At 47.2% G+C, this 20,172-nt stretch overlaps 1 protein-coding gene across 2 annotated transcripts in view; it reads right to left on the bottom strand.

The window, feature by feature from the left end:
* clasrp (CLK4-associating serine/arginine rich protein) overlaps positions 1–20,172 on the bottom strand; it is a 51,032-nt gene that overhangs the window by 22,393 nt on the left and 8,467 nt on the right. For both annotated transcript variants that reach the window (XR_013885951.1, XM_080183536.1), the window contains exons 5-13: positions 19,518–19,619; positions 18,149–18,228; positions 16,834–16,918; positions 11,616–11,758; positions 8,947–9,043; positions 7,192–7,270; positions 7,001–7,074; positions 5,592–5,633; positions 375–593 (exon numbers count right to left, since the gene is read on the bottom strand). Coding sequence is in view for 1 of the 2 variants with exons in the window: in XM_080183536.1 (XP_080039662.1) it covers positions 375–593; positions 5,592–5,633; positions 7,001–7,074; positions 7,192–7,270; positions 8,947–9,043; positions 11,616–11,758; positions 16,834–16,918; positions 18,149–18,228; positions 19,518–19,619 (921 nt within the window). In the remaining variant the exon portion in view is untranslated. The remainder of the gene's footprint in view (positions 1–374; positions 594–5,591; positions 5,634–7,000; positions 7,075–7,191; positions 7,271–8,946; positions 9,044–11,615; positions 11,759–16,833; positions 16,919–18,148; positions 18,229–19,517; positions 19,620–20,172) is intronic.

Below are 20,172 nucleotides of genomic sequence, written 5' to 3'. Positions count from 1 at the left end.
AGCGTCCAGAAGCCACAACTGGCCTAGGGCCTGCAGTTTGCGTGTTCTGATCCTTCAAGCCACAGCTCAGGAGATCAGATCCATTCTGAGTTACTCACTCACAATGTTTAACTCCCTAACGCTCCTTTCTATAATCCAGAGGATTTTTAAAATCCGAGCTTACTGTTAACCCGCTGCTTTCTCTCTGTTGCCCTTTCCAACAATGACAGCGTGCCCCACACTGTGCGTTGGCCATTCTCAGAATGAAACCGAGTACAAGATGGTTAATAAAATGGCGAAAGCCTCCATCTCTTTAGGGAGTTCCAACCTTTCACCCTAGAATCACAAGCAGCGTCTTTGGGAACGGTAAACGAATGATTTTGAAAATTACCGACCGGGAGGAGCTGGTATGACCTGTGCCAGAGCTTTGCAGCGAATTGGAGGTCCGGTGTCGACTCAGTGGGGCCTTGGCCGTGGGCACACCAGACTGTGCCGTTGAGCCCCCCTCGTCCTCACTGCCCCCGAAGCTGGTGATATAGGTGATCTTCTCCTCGTGGGTCGGGGAGTTGGAACGTGATCGGGATCTTGTTCCCGAGCTGGATTCAGACTGTGACCTGCCAGATCAACACGTGGTTAGGCCATATTGTAATATATCATTACGTTATTTATTTACACTACTGTATTAGGGCAGCAAAGTGCCCCCTGAACAACTGCCCATTATACAAACCCACCACAGGCTCATTTGAGAAATAAAGCTGTCTCTTTGAGTGAACTGCAAGCACAAGCACAGTCATAAGTCAGGCTTACATTAACATTGCAAAGAAGTTACTGTGAAAATCCCTTAGTCACCACACTCCGGCGCCTGTTCAGGTCAATGCACCTAACCAGCACGTCTTTCAGACTGTGGGAGGAAACCAGAGCGCCCAGAGAAAACCCACGCAGACACAGGGAAACGTACAGATTCAACAGAGACCCAAGCTGGGAGTTGAACCTGGGTCCCTGGGGCTGTGAGGCAGCAGTGGTAACCACAGTGCCACCCTCATAATAGCTTCATGGTCATTAGTAGATTCTTAAACGCAGATTATTTTTATTGATTTGATTTATTACTGTCACTTGTATTAACATACAGTGAAAAGTATTGTTTCTTGCGTGCTTTACAGACAAAGCATACCGTTCATAGAGAAGGAGTGGAGAACGTAGTGTTACAGTCATAGCTAGGGTGTAGAGAAAGATCAGCAATACAAGGTGGTCCATTCAAAAGTCTGACAGCAGCAGGGAAGAAGCTGTTCTTGAGTCGGTTGGTGCGTGACCTCAGACTTTTGTATTTTTTTCCCGACGGAAGGAGGTGGAAGAAAGAATGTCCGGGATGCGTGGGGTCCTTAATTATGCTGGCTGCTTTGTCGAGGCAGCAGGATTGAATTCAAATTCCACTATGTGCCGTGGTGGGATTCGAACCCTGGTCACCAGAACATTAGCTGAGTTTCTGGATTAATCGTCTAGTGATAATACTGCAAGGCCAACGCCTCCCCTACACAACACTGACCGTGACAGCCATGCACTCCCTCCGTGTCCAAAGTGTCAATATTTCTTTTGTTTTTATCACTTGACAGCTCACATTTTCTATAACTGATTATGAAATATTCATCCTGTATTAAGCCTGATTCATGGGGTCACGGTTAGTGAACAAGCCCGATTTCAATCTTGCGGCCCACTCACTTCGGTTGCTTATTGCTGCTCTGCACTGTCCCAATTCTAATCTCAGTATCCTTTATCACAAGGGGGTCCAGGATTTTGACCCAGCAGCTGTGAAGGAATGGCCATATGTACAATGCTAGAGATTTTGGAAGGTTAAAGTCAGAGGCTTACAGCATAGAAACAGGCCCTTCGGCCCAACTTGTCCATGCTGCCTTTTCTTAAAACCCCAAAGCTAGTCCCAATTGCCCACATTTGGCCCATATCCCTCCATACCCATCTAACTGTCTAAACGCTTTTTAAAAGATAAAATTGTACCCACCTCTGGCACCTTGTTCCAAACACTCACCACCCTCTGTGTGAAAAAATTTCCCCTCTGGACCCTTTTGTATCTCTCCCCTCTCACCTTAAACCTATGCCCTCTAGGTTTTTCTATCCCCCCATACTTTTGGGAAAAGATATTGACTATCTAGCTGATCTGTACCCTCATTATTTTATAGACCCCTATAAGATCATCGCTCAGCCTTCTAGGCTCCAGAGAAAAAGGTCCCACGCTGTCCAGCCTCCCCTTATAATTCAACCCATCAAGTCCTGGTAGCATCCCAGGTTATGGGGCAGTTTTATGCTTTGTTATCATGTTCACTGGGAGGTACGGCTCATTGGACTGAATAGACCAGCCCGTGTAATATAACAACAGATGGGGAGAGACAGAGGTGTGGTGGTAATGTCATTAGACTGATAATCCACAGGCTCAGCCAAATGCCTGCAGGACATGGGTTCAAATCCCATCAGTACGGCCACTGGGAGTTAAATTCAATAACAGAAAAAAGTCTCAGTCATGGTGATCCACTGTTTTAAAAACCCATCTCATTCACACACATCCTTGAGGAAAGAAAATCTACAATCCTTATTGGCGTACTTTTTTTATTCCTTCATGGAACATGGGTGTCACTGGCTGGTCAGCATTTAGTGTAAAAAGCCTGACAACACCGGGGTGGGTGGGTGGGTCCAGGATTTTGACCTAGCATCTGTGGAGGAGCAGCCAACATATTTCCAAGTCAGGATGGTAAGCTGCGTGGAGAGGAATTTTCCAGGTGGTGGTGTACCCCATATATCTGCTGCCCTTATTCTTCTAGATGGAGGTGATCTGGGTTTTGAAGGTGTCACCCTGCTGAGTTGCTGCAGTGCATTTTGTAGATGGTACACACTGCTGCCACTGTGTGTCGGTAGTGCCAATCAAGAGGGGTTGCTTTGTCCTGGATACTGTCAAGATTCTCAAGTGTTGCTGGAGCTGCATCCAGGCAAATGGGGAGAATTAGACGATTAGATAGTCTTGTTGGAGATGGTCGCTGCCTGGCAATTCTGTGGTGCTAATGTTACTTGCCACTCCTCAGCCCAAGTCTGGAAATTTTCCAAGTCTTGCTGCATTTGAACATGGACTGTTTCAGTATCTGAGCAGTCGCAAATGGCCTTGAACTTTGTACAATCATCAGTGAACATCTGTACCTATGACCTCATGATGGAAGGTCGGTCATTGATGAAGCAGCTGAAGATGGTTGGGCCTGGGACTCTACCCTGAGCGACTCCTTGAACTGAGATGCTGGACTTCCCTCTACCACAACCACCTTCCTTTATGCTAGGTATGACTCCAACCAGTGGAAAGACATCCCCCCCGCACTCGCGATTTCCACTGATGGCAGTCTTGCTCAGACTCCTCATGACTCCAGATCCAGAGCAGCAGAATTGACTCTTAACTGCCCCCTAAACTGGCCAAGCACGATACTTGGCTCATGGAGCTGTTAGGGACAGGCAACAAATGCTGGCATTGCAGTAACACCCACAATCCAGGGGAGAATAAAGAAAGAAAAATAAAATGTAAGCTCAGAGACCATGAAGTAAATTGGGACCAACAAGACAGAAGGAACTTGTACATTTGGACAACTGTATCTGTATAACTGTCAAGTCATAGAGCCAGAGGTTTACAGCATGGATACAGGCCCTTCAGCCCAAGTTGTCCATGCCACCCTTTTTTTTTAAAACCTCCTAAGCTAATCCCAATTGCCCGCATTTGGCCCATATCCCTCTGCACCTACCTTACTTATGTAACTGACTAAATGCTTTTTAAAAGACAAAATTGTATTCGCGTCTACTACTAACTCTGGCAGCATGTTCCAGACACTCACCACCCTGAGTGAAAAAATTGCCCCTCTGGACACTTTTGTATCTCTCCCCTCTCACCTTAAACCTATGCCCTTTAGATTTAGACTGCCCTTCAAGTTGCAAGTATGATTACTTGCAACATATGCCCTAGTTTATCACCAACAGATGACTAGATAAGCTTGTTGGATGGACTGGGAGTAGCTGGTGCACTCCTGCACAAATTGGAACCAACTGCATCAGCCAAGCGTTGTAAATTGTACCACAAACCCCAGAGATTATGGAAACTGAGCTTTCAGGCAGAGTGAAAGTCTTAGCCTGTTCACTGTGACAATCTGTGATAGGCCATTTCTCAGGCTTGAAGTGTGCGGCCAACTTGGGGACTAGGTGCGGGAGTGGGGAAAGCATGGTTATGGAGAGATCATGAAGCAAAGGTGGGTGTAAGGGGTTGATGCACAGACTAAACGCGATCCAGCTGAACAATGAAATAGGCTCAAGGGTTGGAATTGCTTCCTCCTGTTCTTACGTTCCGAGGGTGGGGAGGAAACAATCTTATTAGTGGCGTTGGTATGAGCTACAGTTCACTTATTGGAGTCCAAGCTGCTGTTGACATTTTCATGCACGTTGTAGTCTGGAGCTGAGTGATGAGGTAGTAGAATCAATGTTCGTTCCATCACACGGTTGACCAGGAGTCTCTCTCGCTCTCGGATGATTTTGCAGGTTGAAACTCAACCTGTTTGGCCACGATATGAACGCACCTTCCTTGGCCACCAAGTTCTGGGATGGGACTCGAACCCGGAGCTTCTGGCTCAGAGGCACAGTGTTAAAGAAGCAGACAGGGTTATCAGGTTTACTTAAGAGTTCCTATTGAAAGTTCAGCTCCCTAAAGCAGTGACTAGTGAAGCCATATTAAAGCGTCTGCAATATCACTGAAACCCAGCTCATCTCAGTGACAAGGCGCGGGTCACTGCAGTCGGCTTACCACTTCTGAGCTACAGCAATCCTGAACACCAGCCAGGAAATATCTGACGGATGAGGGTACAGGATTGAGATCCCGTTCAGAGGCTGCAAACACACACTCCATCTAGTTCTCAGTAGCCAGCATTCGTTTCCCAACCCTAATTGCCAGTGAACAGAGGATACTTAAATCTGGAGTCAATTTGGAGTGACAAGTGAGATTTTTATATTGCAACTGATGGCACGGTGGTTACCACTGCTGCTTCACAGCACCAGTAACCCAGGTTCAATTCTGGCCTTGGGTCACTGAGTGTAGAGTGTTCTCATTCTCCCCATGTCTGCGTGGATTTCCTCTGGGTGCCCCCTGTTTCCTCTCACACTCCAAAGATGTGTGGGTTAGGTTGACTAGCCATGCTATATTGACCCTAGTGTCAAGGGGATTAGCAGGGTAAATCTGTGGGGTTACAGGCATAGGGCCTGGGTGGGACTGTAGCTGGTTACAGACTCGATGGCCTAATGGCCTCCTTCTGTACTGTAAGGCTTGTACGATCTGACAATTAGACTTTTAATTCCAGAATGTTACTGAATTCAGACTTTACCACCTGCTGTGGCGGGATTCGAACCCTGGGTCTCTGGATTACTAGTCCAGTGACAACACTACTACACCATTAACTCCCCTAGCATCCAGCACGGCTCTGCAAATCCTTCTCATTTGGTTTCCCTCAGTGTTGCGCCACACAGGAACAGGCTGCTCTAGTAGGTGGAACTTCTCTATTTAGCTTTCAGTTCCAAGAATAAACATTTACCTTTTATATGGGTCGTACGTGGGGCTGTCTCTCCTTGCGTAACTGAAAAGAAAAGGAAACATCATCAGATACTGACTGTTAACTGCGTACGTGTCTGCACCCACTAGCCCTCCCCCTCACCCCATAGGCGACACTCCTTGCCGATAGGAAAGGCCAACTCACTGTCTGACATGGTGGTAACATTGCCACTTAGAGCAAAATTACTACTTTAAAAAAAAGGGACATGGGCGTTGCTGGCTGGGCTGGCATTTATTGCCCATCCCTAGTTGCCCGAGGGCAGTTGAGAGTCAACCACATTGCCGCAGCTCTGGAGTCACATGTTTGATTTTGATTTGATTTATTATTGCCACGTGTATTAACATACAATGAAAAGTATTATTTCTTGCGCACGATACAGACGAGCATACCGTTCATAGAGAAGGAAAGAGTGCAGAATGTTGTGTTAGTCATAGTTAGGGCGTCGAGAAAGATCAACTTAATGCAAGGTAGGTCCGTTTAAAAGTCTGATGGCAGCAGGGAAGGTGTTCTCGAATCGGTTGGTATGTAACCTCAGACTTTTGTATCTTTTTCCCCCCAAGGAAGAAGGTGGAAGAGAGAATGTCCTGGGTGCGTGGGGTCCTTAATTATGCTGGCTGCTTTGCCGAGGCAGCAGGAAGTAACAGGTAAGGAGAGCAGATTTCCTTCTCTAAAGGACGTTAGTAAACCAGATGGGTTTTTCCGACAATGGTTTCATGGTCATCAGTAGATTCTTAATTGCAGATTTTTTTTTAAAAGAGTGAATTCAAATTCCACCTTCTGCCTTGGTGGAATTCGAACCAGGGTCTCTGGATTAAGACTCTAGCGAGAATACGTTAGGCCATCGCTTCTCCCTGGGCGAAGTGCCAGGAAATGTTCAAGAGAAGTGGAAATAAACCCAATTGTCCAGCGCCCGTCAGAAGAGGAAGGGAGAAAACTAGCAAATCAAAAAAACTTTAAAACCCATACACAAATCTTCATCAAGCCTGTGTCAAGCTGACAGTGCGACTGCAACGGAGAAAAGCATACAAACCTGCTCGCTCTTCTTACTAAAGTTAAAGTTAATTTATTAGTCACAAGGCTTACATTAACACTGCAATGAAGTTACTGTGAAATTCCCCTAGTCGCCACAGTCCGGCGCCTCTTCAGGTCAATGCAACCCAACCAGCATGTCTTTAAGGATGTGGGAAAAAACCGGAGCACCCGGAGGAAACCCACGCAGACACAGGGAGAATGTGCAAACTCCACACAGACAGTGAGCGAAGGTGGGAATCAAATCCAGGTCCCTGGCGCTGCGAAGCAGCAGTGCTAACCCTCTGTGCCACCCCTAACGAAAGCGAGGGGAGGGGATTGAAAAGAGGAAACAATGAAGCGCTGGAGAAAGTGCTCTGTACCTGGGTGGGCTGATTTTTCTCCCCTTCAAGCGCTTCTCTCGGAATTCTCTCCTTTGTCGACGCGATCTTCGCCCCTGAGAAGGGAAAACACAACAAGACAGTTATACCCCGCTCTGGACCCCGGCATCGATGGCAGTGTCTGACACACGGTGTGCTCTCTCTCCCTCCTGATACAGAACGGGTGCCCTTACCGAGTACATTGCCTTCTCCTCCTCCAGGGCCTTGGCATGTTTAATCGCCTCCACCTCCTCTTTGTCCTTCCGCAGCATCCTTCCAGCAGAAAAAAAATATGGGGCTGGTTTTAAAATGCGATAGTCACGCTGCATCCTTCACAACACTTTGTATTATTTCTACTATTTATTAGACTCAAGTAAGGCTTACATTAACACTGCAATGAAGTTACTGTGAAAATCCCCTAGTCGCCACACGCTGGCGATTGTTCAGGTACACTGAGGGAGAATTTAGCATGGCCAATGCACCCTAACCAGCACGTCTTTTGGACTGTGGGAGGAAACCAGAGAACCCAGATGAAACACACGCAGACACAGGGAGAACATGCAGACACCACATAGACAGTAATCCAAGCCAGTAATCGAACCTGGGTCCCTGGCGCTGTGAGGCAGTAGTGCTAACCACTGTGCCGCAGTGTGGCTGGTGGTGAAGGCAAAGGCTTAGTTCCCCCGCTTCCCCATGCGTATTAGTGGTTATTCCAGCTCAGAGTGCCCTAATGAGTTGCCCACCCTTGGGTCGCCCGCCCAGCCTCACCACTGCACTCCAGCCTTCTGGGAGGAGACAGCACATGAAGAAACCCCCCTCTTCTGAAGCTTGCCTGGTTTATTCCTTCATGTCACAAATAGTTTACATTAACACTGCAACGAAGTTACGGCAGAAATCTCAGGGCTCTTGTCTGATTAGCTATCTTCTCCCAACTCTTCATCCTACAATGAGCATTCTTTCCCAATGTTTAAAGACTACTGCAGAAAGCGGCTGTGCAAAGGGAAGTAGTTGGTGCCAAAACACTGACTTTAGTCAAGAGGCGGCTCGATATAGCACTTGGGGTTATGGGGCGAAAGCAAGATTAGGCTATTGAATTGGACAATCAGCCATGATTGTGATGGTGAAGCAGGTTCAAAGGGCCAAATGGCCACCTCCTATTTTGTTTCTATGTACGTTTCTTAACTAAAGGCCTGGATAGATGCAGCTCCAACCACACAAGGAGCTCGACACCATCCAGGACAAAGCAGCCCTACTTGACTGGCACCCCATCCACTCCTTCCACCACTCAGATACTCAGTAGCAACAGATGCAGTAACTCAAAGATCCTTAGAAAGCACCTTCCAGACCCACAACCACTTCCATCTAGAAAGGACAAGGACAGCAGACACATGGGAACACCACCATCTGCAAGTTCGCCTCCAAGTCACCCACCATCCTGACTTGGAAATATATCGGCCGTTCCTTCACAGCCACTGGGTCAAAATCCTGGAATTCCCTCCCTAACAGCATTGTGGGTCAACCCACAGCATGTGGACTGCAGCTTTCCACCACCTTCTCAAGGGCAACTAGGGATGGGCAATAAATGCTGGCCAGCCAGCGAGCGATGCCCATGTCTCCATGAATGAATTAAAGAGAGAGCCCAAATATACATTTTATAAACCGCTCTGACTAGAAGACCAACTAATTAGGCACAGGAATTGAATCAAGAACTTTTCTGCTGACTGTTTCAAACTGTGGGGCCTACCAATGAAGACGGAGGAGGGAGACTTTCTTCACTCAGAGGGTTGTTAGTCTGTGGAACTGTCTTCCCCAGAGAACAGGACGTGGCTGGGGCCATTAAGGCTAATTTTCTTGATTGACTCCTGCTCCTACTCCTTATGACTAGCTGCAACCATGGCAGACGGTAGGTAGGCTTTGTTGACTTGCCCACACATAGGCTTTAACCTCACCTGACAAAGTCACCTTCAGACATCCCGTAAGTGGTGGCGAGTTTGTTCAGCTCCAAAGTTTGTTCAGAGTTTAATTCATCAACATCGACTTCAACATCTTAAAGGCAGGAATTAAACATTTAGAGAATTTCACAGATCAATAATCCAGTCTAGCAGCACAAAAAACAAATATACCCCCAACCTTGCACTTAGCTCCGGGGTAAAGAGGGGAAAAACTGCACTTTCAGAATTACTGACAGAATCTACAAGATTATGAGGGGCGTGGACAGAGGGGATAGTTAGAAGCTTTTTCCCAGGGTGGAACAGTCAATTGTGAGGGGGCACAGGTTTAAGGTATGAGGGGCAAGGTTTAAAGATGTATGAGGCAAATTTTTTTTTTTTTACACGGGGGTGGTGGGTGCCTGGAACTCACTGCTGGGGAGGTAGTGGAAGCAGGAATGATAGTGAGTTTTAAGAGATGTCTTGACAAATATATGAATAGGATGGGAATGGAGGGATGTGGTCCCATCAAAGGTGGGGGTTTTAGTTCAGTCAGGCAGCATGGTCGGTACAGGCTTGAAGGGCCTGTTCCTGTGCTGTGATTTTCTTTGTTCTCCCTTCCTGGCCAACTTATTTTGCAAAAATAACACCTACATGGCAGGATCACAATATAAACCAGAGCAAAGTCACCTCCACAAAGTCGTCCCATTTCCCTCCTGAACTTGCATACTAGCTTGTCTTCCGCTCATAATGAAGTAAAGATGCCAGCCTTGGACTGGGGTGGGCACGGTAGGAGGTCTCAACATCAGGTTAAAATCCAACAGGTTTATTTGGAATCACCAGCTTTCAGAGCGCTGCTCCTTCATCAGGTGAATGGAAGTAGGTTTCACAGACACGGCATATACAGACCAAGACACAATTCCATGTTGGAATGCAAGTCTTTACAGGTACAGACAGTGTGAATGCAGAGAGAGATAATCAGCAGTTAAAGAGGTGTGAATTGTCTCAAGCCAGGACAGTTAGTAGGATTTTGCAAACCAAACCTTCCCGATTACTTGCTCCGCAGGTAATCAGGAAGGCATCTGGAATATTAGCCTTTAGTTTAAAGAAAATGGAGTGTGCCGTTCGATGAAACAGCCATTTAATTTGTAATAGAATATAGAGGCTAATGAGCAACTCTTAAAGGTAACATATAATAATATCTTGGACAAGAGGAGTGTACCATTGCGGGTGAGATAATAATAAGTGGGAAAGCAAGCAGTGATGATGACACAGAGTCTCCAGAGGGATGAAGGCATAGGTGAGTGGGCAAAAACTTGGCAGATGGAATATAATGTAGCAAAACATGAAGTGATGCACTTTGATAGGAAGAATAAAGAAGCTGAGTATTATTTAAGTGGAAAAAGACTGCGGCACAGAGGAACTTGGGGGCATAAATTACAGAACACTAGCAGTAAGGTTCAGCAGGTAATCGGGAAGGCCAATAGAATATTAGCCTTTATTTTAAAGAGAATGGATTATAAAAATAGGGACTTGCTAAACTATGCAAGGCACTAGTTAGACCACACCTGGAATGCTGTGAACAGTTTTGGCCCCCTTATCTAAGGGAGGAAATACTAGCATTAGAGGCAGTCCAGAGAAGGTTCACTAGCTTGATCCAGGATGTGGAGGGATTTTCTCATGGGAGGCTGAGTAGTTTGGGCCTGGACTCATTGGAGTTTAGAAGAACGAGAGACGACCTTACTGAGACATGCTGGATTCTCGGGGGATTGACAGGGTACAAGCTAAGAGGCTGTTTCCCCTTGTGGGAGAGTCCAGGAGGAGAGGGCATAATCTCAGAGGGGGTCACCCATTGAAGACAGAGATGAGGAGGAATTTCTTCTCAGAGGGGAATGAATCTGTGAAATTCTTTACTGCAGAGGCTGGGTCATTAAGTATGTTCAAGGCTGAGATAGAGAGATTTTTAGCCAGCAAGAAATTGAGGGTTATGAGGAAAAGGCAGGAAAGTGGAGTTGAGAATCAGATGAGCTATGATTTCATTGAATGGAAGAGCACTTGATGGGCTGAATGGCCGCCTCCCGTGCTGTAGGAATTCCATGTTCATGTTTTGGATGCAGGCACTTTGATGGAATTCAGTTCTGACAGAGCATGGGGTGTAGGAACAGAGGAGGCCATTCAGCCCATTGAGTCTGCACCCACAGCAATCCCACCCAGGCCTTATCCCCATAACCTCACAGATTTACCCCACCAATCCCTCTGACACTAAGCGGCAATTCATCAGGCCCAATCCACCCTAGCTGCACACTTTGGACTGTGGGAGGAAACCCACACAGTCACTGGGAAAATGTGGAACTTCACCCAGACAGTGACCCAAAGGTGGGTCCCTGGCACTGTGAGGCAGCAGTGCTAACCACTGTGCCGTTCACAGCTTATCTTAACCCCAATGTTATCTCCTTTTTAGCCCCATTAAATTTCCCTCTCAGATCTCTTCTTTCTGGATTCCTGGCCAGAGCTGCCAGACCCAAGAAGCAGAGCAGAAGGTCTCCACTGAGATCAGAAGGGAGGGGAACTCAAGGTAAGAGGGGTCACTGCTGCTATTAATATAGAATCCCTATCTGGAAACACTTGACATTACCTTCTGCTGCGACAGAGGTTTCCAGATGGTTCTCAGACACACAGCAGTGACTTACCTATGTCAGGGATCTCTTCATCCGAGTCACTCTTCTCATCCGAATCTTCTTCTTCATCTTCATCCCTCTCCTCGATCTTTTCATCTGTGGTTACTGAGCTGTCGTCATAAGTGTAGCCGATTGAAGCTTTCTTCTCTGCCAGTCTGTTTGGAGGCAAGGAGGACAAATGATTAATGGCACATTGATTGGGGGGGCGGGGGGAGAAGGGGAGGCAAATGGGATCCTGCTATGCACAAACCGCTGTCACATTAACCTATGTAATAGTGGTGGTGGTGGTGGTGAAGAATTCTGCAACCCAGCCTTCACCAGCACCACTGTTCGAGATGACAGGGATAGAATTCAGGGTAAGAGGGGTCACTACTGCTGTTAACACAGAATTCCTACAGTGCAGAAGTAAGCCATTTGACCCATCGAATCTGCACTGACAACAATCTCACCCAGGCCCTATCTCCACGACCCCACATATTTACCACACTAATCCCTCAAACCAACACATTCCGGGACACTAAGGGGCAATTTAGCATGGCCATTCCACCTAACCTGCACATCTTTGCAGTGTGGGAGGAAACTCACGCAGACACGAGTAGAATGTCCAAACTCCACACAGTGATCCAAGCCCGTGAATTGAACCCGGATCCCTGGACATGAGGGGCAGCAATGCTAACCACTGTGCCACTATGCCGCCCCATTATCAACATGTTATCAACCCTGCAACAGAATTCAAACGCTTAAAAATTCAAGTATTTCATACAATCAAGCTTGTTCACACAGCAGCACAGTTAGTTCTCACTCTCTTTCCTAATTTTATGGGGTGTGCTCTTCTGAAATCTCAGTATTTCAAGGGCAGCCTTTGCTTTAAGGGCCTTCATACTATTCCACTGCAGGGGCATCACAGCCGAGCCCCATTTCAATTTTCACTGGATCGCAAATAGGGAATGCCGGTAAAGGCCAGGACATCCACTAAAAATAAACCCAAACAGATTGAAGACTATGAGTGAGACCACAGAATCCCAACAGTGCAGGAGGCCATTCAGCCCATCAATTCTGCACTGACTCTCCAATAAAGCATGCTACCCAGGCCCAAAACCTGTAATCCCACACATTTACCATGGCTAATCTATCTAACCTACACATCTTTGGACACTAATAGGCAATTTAAGTTTATTAGTATCACAAATAAGCTTACATTAACACTGCAATGAAGTTACCTTGAAAATTCCCTATTACTGTGAAAATTAGCATGGCCAGTCCATTTAATCTACACATCTTTGGACACTAAGGCAATTTAGCATGGCCAATCCACCTACCCTGCACATCTTTGGATATTAAGGGGCAATTTAGCACTGCAGCTTCACAGCTCCAGGGACCCAGGTTCAATTCAGCCTTGGGTCACTGTCTGTGTGGAGGTTGTACGCTCTCCCCTTGTCTGGTTTCCTCCCACAATCCAAAGGTGTGTAGGTAAGGTTGATTGCCTATGCTAAATTGCCCCTTAGTGTCCCAGAATGTTTATGTTAGAGGAATCAACTGGGTAAATATATGGGGTTTCGGGGATAGGGCCTTGGTGGATTGTTGGTGCAGGACCGATGGGATGAATGACCTCCTTCTGCATTGTAGGGATTCAATGTTTCTCCAGGGAGAACGTGCAGACTCCACACAGACGGTCACCCAAGGCCGGATTCGAACCCAGGTCCCTGGCGCTGTGAGGCAGCAGTGCTAACTACTGTGCCGCCCTGGGTCAGGGGTCACAAAAAAGATATTAACAAATCCAATGGACAAGATTTTTTTACCCAGAGAGCGGTGAGAATGTGCATTTCGCTATTGGACTGGTTCAGGCAAATAGGATAGGTGGGGAAGCTGGATAAGCACAAGGGAGAACGAAATAGAACATAGAACAGGACAGCACAGTATAGGCCCTTCGGCCCTCGGTGTTGTGCCAAGCTTTGTCCACAACCAAGATCAAGCTATCTCACTCCCTGTCATTCTGGTGTGCTCCATTGCCTATCCAATAACCGCTTGAAAATTCCTAAACTGTCCAACTCCACTATCACAGCAGGCAGTGCATTCACACCCCAACTACTCTTGAGTAAAGAATCTACCTTGGAGATCTCTCCTAAATGTCCCACCATGAACTTTATAGTTATGCCCCCTAGTAGCAGCTATATCCACCCGAGGAAACGGTCTCTGAACGTCCACTCTATTTATCCACCTCATCATCTTATAAACCTCTATTAAGTCGCCTCTCATCCTCCTAAAGAGGAAAGCCCCAGCTCCCTCAACCTTAGAACGTTGGTCCCTTAGAGGATGAGAAGTGGGACTTAGTGGTAGGGGATGGGGATATGGCTAAGGTCTTGAATAACTTTTTTGTTTCTGTCTTCACGGGGGAGGACGTGAATAATTTGCCAGGTGTTAGAGACGGAAAGGTGGTAGGACTGGAGGGTCTTAATGACATTACTGTTACTAGAGAGGCAGTGCTCGACAGACTGGAGGGGCTGATTGTGGACAAGTCGCCAAGACCGGATGGAATGCATCCGAGGGTTCTGAAAGAAATGGCGGAGGTGATAGTAGATGCCTTGGTGGTTATTTTCCAGACGTCGCTGGATTCCGGGGAAGTGCCGGAAGATTGGAAAACGGCTAATGTTACGCCGTTGTTTAAGAAGGGTGCCAGGCAAAAGGCGGGGAATTATAGGCCGGTTAGTTTAACGTCTGTCGTAGGTAAAATGTTAGAATCCGTCATCAAGGCAGAAATAGCGAGGCATCTTGAGAGGAATTGCTTGATAGAGCAGACGCAGCACGGTTTCGTTAAAGGGAAGTCGTGTCTGACAAATTTACTGGAGTTCTATGAGGATGTGTCTAGGGCGGTGGATAGAGGAGAGCCGGTGGATGTGGTCTTTCTTGATTTTCAGAAGGCGTTTGACAAGGTACCTCACAAGAGGTACAAAAGAGGAAGTTTACAAAATGTTGAGAGGAATAGATAGGGTGGACTCTCAGAGGCTATTTCCCCGGTTTGAAATGGTCGCTACGAGAGGACACAGATTTAAGGTGCGGGGAGGGAGGTTCAGAAGTGATGTTAGGGGTAAGTTTTTCACTCAGAGGGTGGTGAGTGAATGGAATCGGCTGCCGTCAGTGGTGGTGGAGGCGAACTCGCTGGGGTCTTTTAAAAGACTTCTGGATGAGTATATGGGGTTTAATGAGATTGAGGGTTATAGATAGGTCTGTAGGTTGGTAGGTGATGTGGTCGGCGCAACTTGTGGGCCGAAGGGCCTGTTTGTGCTGTAGTGTTCTATGTTCTATGTTCTAAGAGGTTATTGCAGAAGGTCAGGGGACATGGAGTTGGGGGTAGGGTGTTAGCGTGGATAGAGGATTGGTTGTCAAATAGGAGGCAGAGAGTGGGGGTCAATGGGTGCTATTCGGGTTGGCGGGTGGTGACTAGTGGAGTGCCCCAGGGGTCGGTGCTGGGGGCCGCAGCTGGAGTACTGTGTGCAGTTTTGGGCGCCGTACTTACGCAAGGATATTTTGGCCTTGGAGGGAGTGCAGAGGAGGTTTACTAGGCTGATGCCGGAGTTGAGGGGGTTGAGCTATGAGGAGAGGCTGAATAAATTAGGCTTGTACTCGTTACAGTTTAGAAGAATGAGGGGAGATCTCATTGAGACGTATAAGATGATGAATGGGATGGATAGGATAGAGGTGGAGAGACTCTTCCCGCTCAGAAAGGATAGTAGGACTAGGGGGCACAGCCTCAAGATAAAGGGGGGGGCGGGGGGGCGGTTTAGAACGGAGTTGAGGAGGAACTTCTTCACTCAAAGGGTGGTGAATCTCTGGAATTCTCTGCCCATTGAAGTGGTGGAGGCTACCTCGCTAAATATTTTTAAGACGCGGGTTGATGGGTTTTTGATAAGAGAGGGGATTAAGGGTTATGGGGAGAGGGCGGGAATGTGGAACTGAGCCACGACAGATCAGCCATGATCTTACTGAATGGCGGGGCAGGCTTGAAGGGCTAGATGGCCTACTCCTGCTCCTATTTCTTATGTTCTTAGCCTCCAAACCAGGCAGCATCCTGGTAAATCTCCTCTGCACACTCTCCAATGCTCCCACATCCTTCTTATAGTGAGGTGACCAGAACTGCACACAATATTCCAAATGTGGTCTCACTAAGGTCCTGTACAATTGCAGCATAACCCCACGGCTCTTAAACTCAAACCCCCTGTTAATAAATGCTAACACACAATAGGTCTTCTACACGGCTCCATCCACTTGAGTGGAATAGAAATATAAAAGCAAAATACTGCGGATGCTGGAATCTGAAACCAAAAGAGAAAATGCTGGAAAATCTCAGCAGATTTGGCAGCATATGTAAGGAGAGAAAAGGGCTAACGTTTCAAGTCCAGATGACCCTTTATCAAAGCTAAAAGGTATAGAAAGTGGGAGATATTTATAGTGCAGAGGAAATGAAAGATGAGTCACAGCCACAGAAACCAGGGGAAAAGCTGCTAATGGCAGCCCAGAGAGAGAATAAAGGGTGTGAATGGCCAAACGGCAGAGAAGCTGTAAACTGAGACAGATGAAAATGTTGGGGAAGTGGGGGAGGGTAACGGGACAGAGGTAAAATATAGAAAAGGGAAAGTCTTCCGGTGGCGGTGGCGGGGGGGGGGGGGGGTGTCCGGGTGGGGAAAAGGTAAGGGAAGGGCGATAAAATAGGGGGAAAGAGTGGGGAGGGGAAAGAAAAAGGAAGAAAGACAATAAAGAAATATAAGGTAGAGAACAGTAAAAAGATTAAATTAAATAGAATGAAAACAGAGGGGTTGAGATGGGGTAGAGCTAATCATCTGAAGTTGTTGAACTCGATGGCGAGACCGGAAGGCTGTAAACTAGCCGGAAGATGAGATGCTGTTCCTTGAGCAAATAGGAGGATGTGTTTATGAGTTGGGAGGCGGCTCATGTGGAGAGTACAAATACCAGCACAGACTCTCCACTTGTATTCAGCTGGGCTGAATAATCTGTTTCTCTACTGTATGTACTTCATAATTCTCTTCTTCAGCACCCCCGCTCCCATCCATCCTCAAGGGGACATCAAGTCCAATGACTGCAGCCCCGGTTAATATAAACTCACATGAACCTGAGTGCGATTGGTCAGAAAGGTATCAGTCTGGGCAATAAAGAGAGCTACTGCCTGTTCCATCCTGCTACCCTCCCCCACCTTCCCCCCAGGGACTGTACATACTTCTTCTTCTCGTCTTCATTGGGTTTCTGCATTCCTCCGTACAGTTCGTCGATGTATATCTGGTACAGGCACTGCTCCTCGGCAACTGAAACACAGATAAAGACCAGAAGGTTTAAACAAAAAGAAAAGGAATTCTGAACAAAAAATTAAACTTTGGGCCAGTGTGTGTGTGGAGTTTGCATTTTCTCCCTGTGTCTGCGTGGGTTTCCTCCCACATTCTGGTTAGGGTGCATTGACCCGAACAGGCAGCGGAGTGTGGCAACTAGGGGAATTTCACAGTGACTTTGTTGCAGTGTTAACGCAAGCCTTACTTGTCACAGTTTGAGGATAAGGGTTTTAGGACTGAGGGGAGGAGAAATTTCTTCACCCAGAGAGTGGTGAATGTGTGGAATTCACTATCACACAATGTAGTTGAGGCCACAACATTGTGTGATTTCAAGAAGAAATTAGATATAGCTCTTGGGACTAAAGGGATCAAAGGATATTTGGGAGGTGGGGGGAATCAGGATATTGAGTTGGATGATCAGCCATGATCAAAATGAATGGCAGAGCAGGCTTAAGGGGCTGAATGGCCTACTCCTATTCCTCACGTTCTGGTGGAAAAGATGGGTTGATGCCCCCCTTCTGACAGAACGTCAATGTTTCAAACACTGCGCAAGCTGCATAGATGGGGAGTTGCGATACTGATTAATAATGGTCTGACTGGATGGTGGAACAGGCTTGAGGGGCTGAATGGCGGCATTCCTGGTTCCCACATTCCTAACCCTCTGCTCCTTTAGGCTGAGTGCTGGATATTTCCTGTATTTGAATCAAGTTATTGGCATCAAGAGCTGTAAAGGGTGGAGCGATGGTCATCAAAGCAACAGCAGCTAAGCTCAATTGGAAATGGAAGACGAGGTTGATTTCCCACTGACACTGCCCGTGAGCAAGGGTGAGCTGCTGAGAACACGCAGAAACAACAGTGACAAGGATGAGGCAAGAACCAAGTGGAGACATGCTCAGGATAAACAGCTTAGACAGTTTGTTTTTAAAAGATCCTGCTGTGACAGTGGAGTCGGACACTTTAGGAACTTTCAAGCGGTTATTGAATAGACACATGGAGCACTCCAGAATGATAGGGAGTGGGATAGCTTGATCTTGGGTTCGGACATAGCTCAGCACAACATCGAGGGCCGAAAGGTCTGTACTGTGTTGTACTGTTCTATGTAGGACAAGTTTGGCCAGTTTACCGGCTGAACAATCACAACAGCTCCGACTGACATAAACTCAGTGAGGGACAACCGGCCAGAGTGCAGAACAAAGAGTGGAAACTTACTGCCTGCAAAATCATTCTGAACCAGACCTCGATATCGCTCATAATTACACTTCCGTTCGTCATTGTCGTATTCTGGCGAGCTGGATTAGAGAAAATAAATTGTCACAAGTTTGAGTTAGAATCACAGAATGCCTACAGTACAGCCATTCGGCCCATCGAGTCTGTACTGACCACAATCCCATCAAGGCCTTATCCCTGTTAACACCACACATTTATCCTGACTGCAAGGGTGAATTTGACTGAGGGGTAATCTAGCATGGCCAATCCACCTAACCCTCACATATTTGGACTGTGGGAGGAAACTGGAGTATCTGGAGGAAACCCACACAGACATGGGAAGAATGTACAGACTCCACACGGATAGTGACTCAAGGCAGGAATTGAATCTGGTCCATGGCATCGTGAGGCAGCAGTGCTAACCACTGTGCCACCGTGCCGCCCATACGAGGTGACTTTTTGGCCTATTGGGCCTGCACTGGCCCAATCCCTGTGGCCACACATATTTACCCTGCTAATTCCCCTGACGGCAAGGGTCAATTTGGCATGGGTCAATCAACCTAACCAGCACCTCTTTCGAGAGGAAACCGGAGCACCCAGAGGAAACCCACACAGACATGGGTAGAACGTGCAAACTCCAACACTGACAGTAATCCGAGGTAGGAATTGAATCTGGGTCCCTAGCACTGTGAGGCAGCCGTGCTAACCACTGTGCCACCCACACATCGAGATTTAGATAATGTTCATCAAATAATTGAAATCGTGTAGACTTCCCTCACTCTAAACGCAACATCTATTTTTAATGATGTTTCTGCTCAGTTTCGAACTGGGGACCTTAATTGCCCTTGAGCTGAGTGTCCTGCTGGGCTATTTCACAGGGTTTTAAGAGTCAATCATAAACTTCTGCGGCTCTGGAGTCACATGTAGGCCAGAGTCGGGAAGGATGGCAGATATCCTTCCCTAAAGGACATTAGTGAATCAGATGGGTTTTTACAACAATGATCATCAGTAGACTTTTTAATTCAAATCTCCTTATCTGACGTGGAATTTGAACGCAGGATCATAGAGTGTCACTCTGCATTTCTTGTTATGCATCCAGTGACTATTCTGCCAATGGAGCTCCCCCTGTTCTATGTTACCAAGTGACTGTTTAACCACTCCTTTGTAGTAATTTTGTGCAGCTTCTGGCAATACACACCAAGCACAGACCAACTCTTTTGCTCTGGTGCCAGGGCGTGGCATCCAGGTGAAACCATGTGGAGGTCTGTGATTCTCAGGATACCTGACATGGAGAATGCAAGGGAAGAGGTTCTCCTGACATGACAAACAAAGGGATGACGATTCCCCTCCTTCCCATTGCGCGGATACTCACAGGGCACTCAAAAATGGCGGGGTGTAGTCCAAGATGTAATCCAGATGTGCCCGGACATCAAATCGGTCGATCATGTTGTTTGTATCGCCCTGCCAAGGCATCCTTGGCGAATGAAAAAACAAACACAGAATCAAATCGGGAGCAAGTCCAAATTGTGAGCACAAAACACCATATACAGATGACACCTCAGCACTGGGAGTGTCAGCCTGAACTGTGCGTTGACGCCCCTGGTCTGCAGATTGAACCAACTATCTTTCAGAAGTCAGAGTACAGGGCGGCACAGTGGTTAGCACTGCTGCCTCAGTGCCAGGGACCCAGGGTTCAATTCCCGGTTTGAGTCACTGTCTGTGTGGAGTTTGCACTTTCTCCCCAAGTCTGTGTGGGTTTCCTACGGGTGCTCCGATTTCCTCCCACACTCCAAAGATGTGCAGGTTAGGTGGATTGGCCATGCTAAATTACCCCTTAGTGCCAAGGAGACTAGCTAGGGTAAATGCATGGAGTTATGGGAAAAGGGTTTGGGTGGGTTTGTGGTCAATGCAGCTCAATGGGCCAAATGGCCGCCTTCTGCACTGTAGGATTCTATAATTCTATTCTGTGTAGAACTGGGGCAGCATAAATCACATGCCCACATTCACTTCCCCTTTTCCATGATATT

The sequence above is a fragment of the Carcharhinus amblyrhynchos genome, unplaced genomic scaffold, assembly GCF_965287045.1.
Source record: "Carcharhinus amblyrhynchos unplaced genomic scaffold, sCarAmb.v2.hapA chromosome_324, whole genome shotgun sequence".
In the NCBI taxonomy this organism is placed as follows: Eukaryota; Metazoa; Chordata; class Chondrichthyes; order Carcharhiniformes; family Carcharhinidae; genus Carcharhinus; species Carcharhinus amblyrhynchos.
This window is presented reverse-complemented; position numbering and strand designations above follow the sequence as displayed.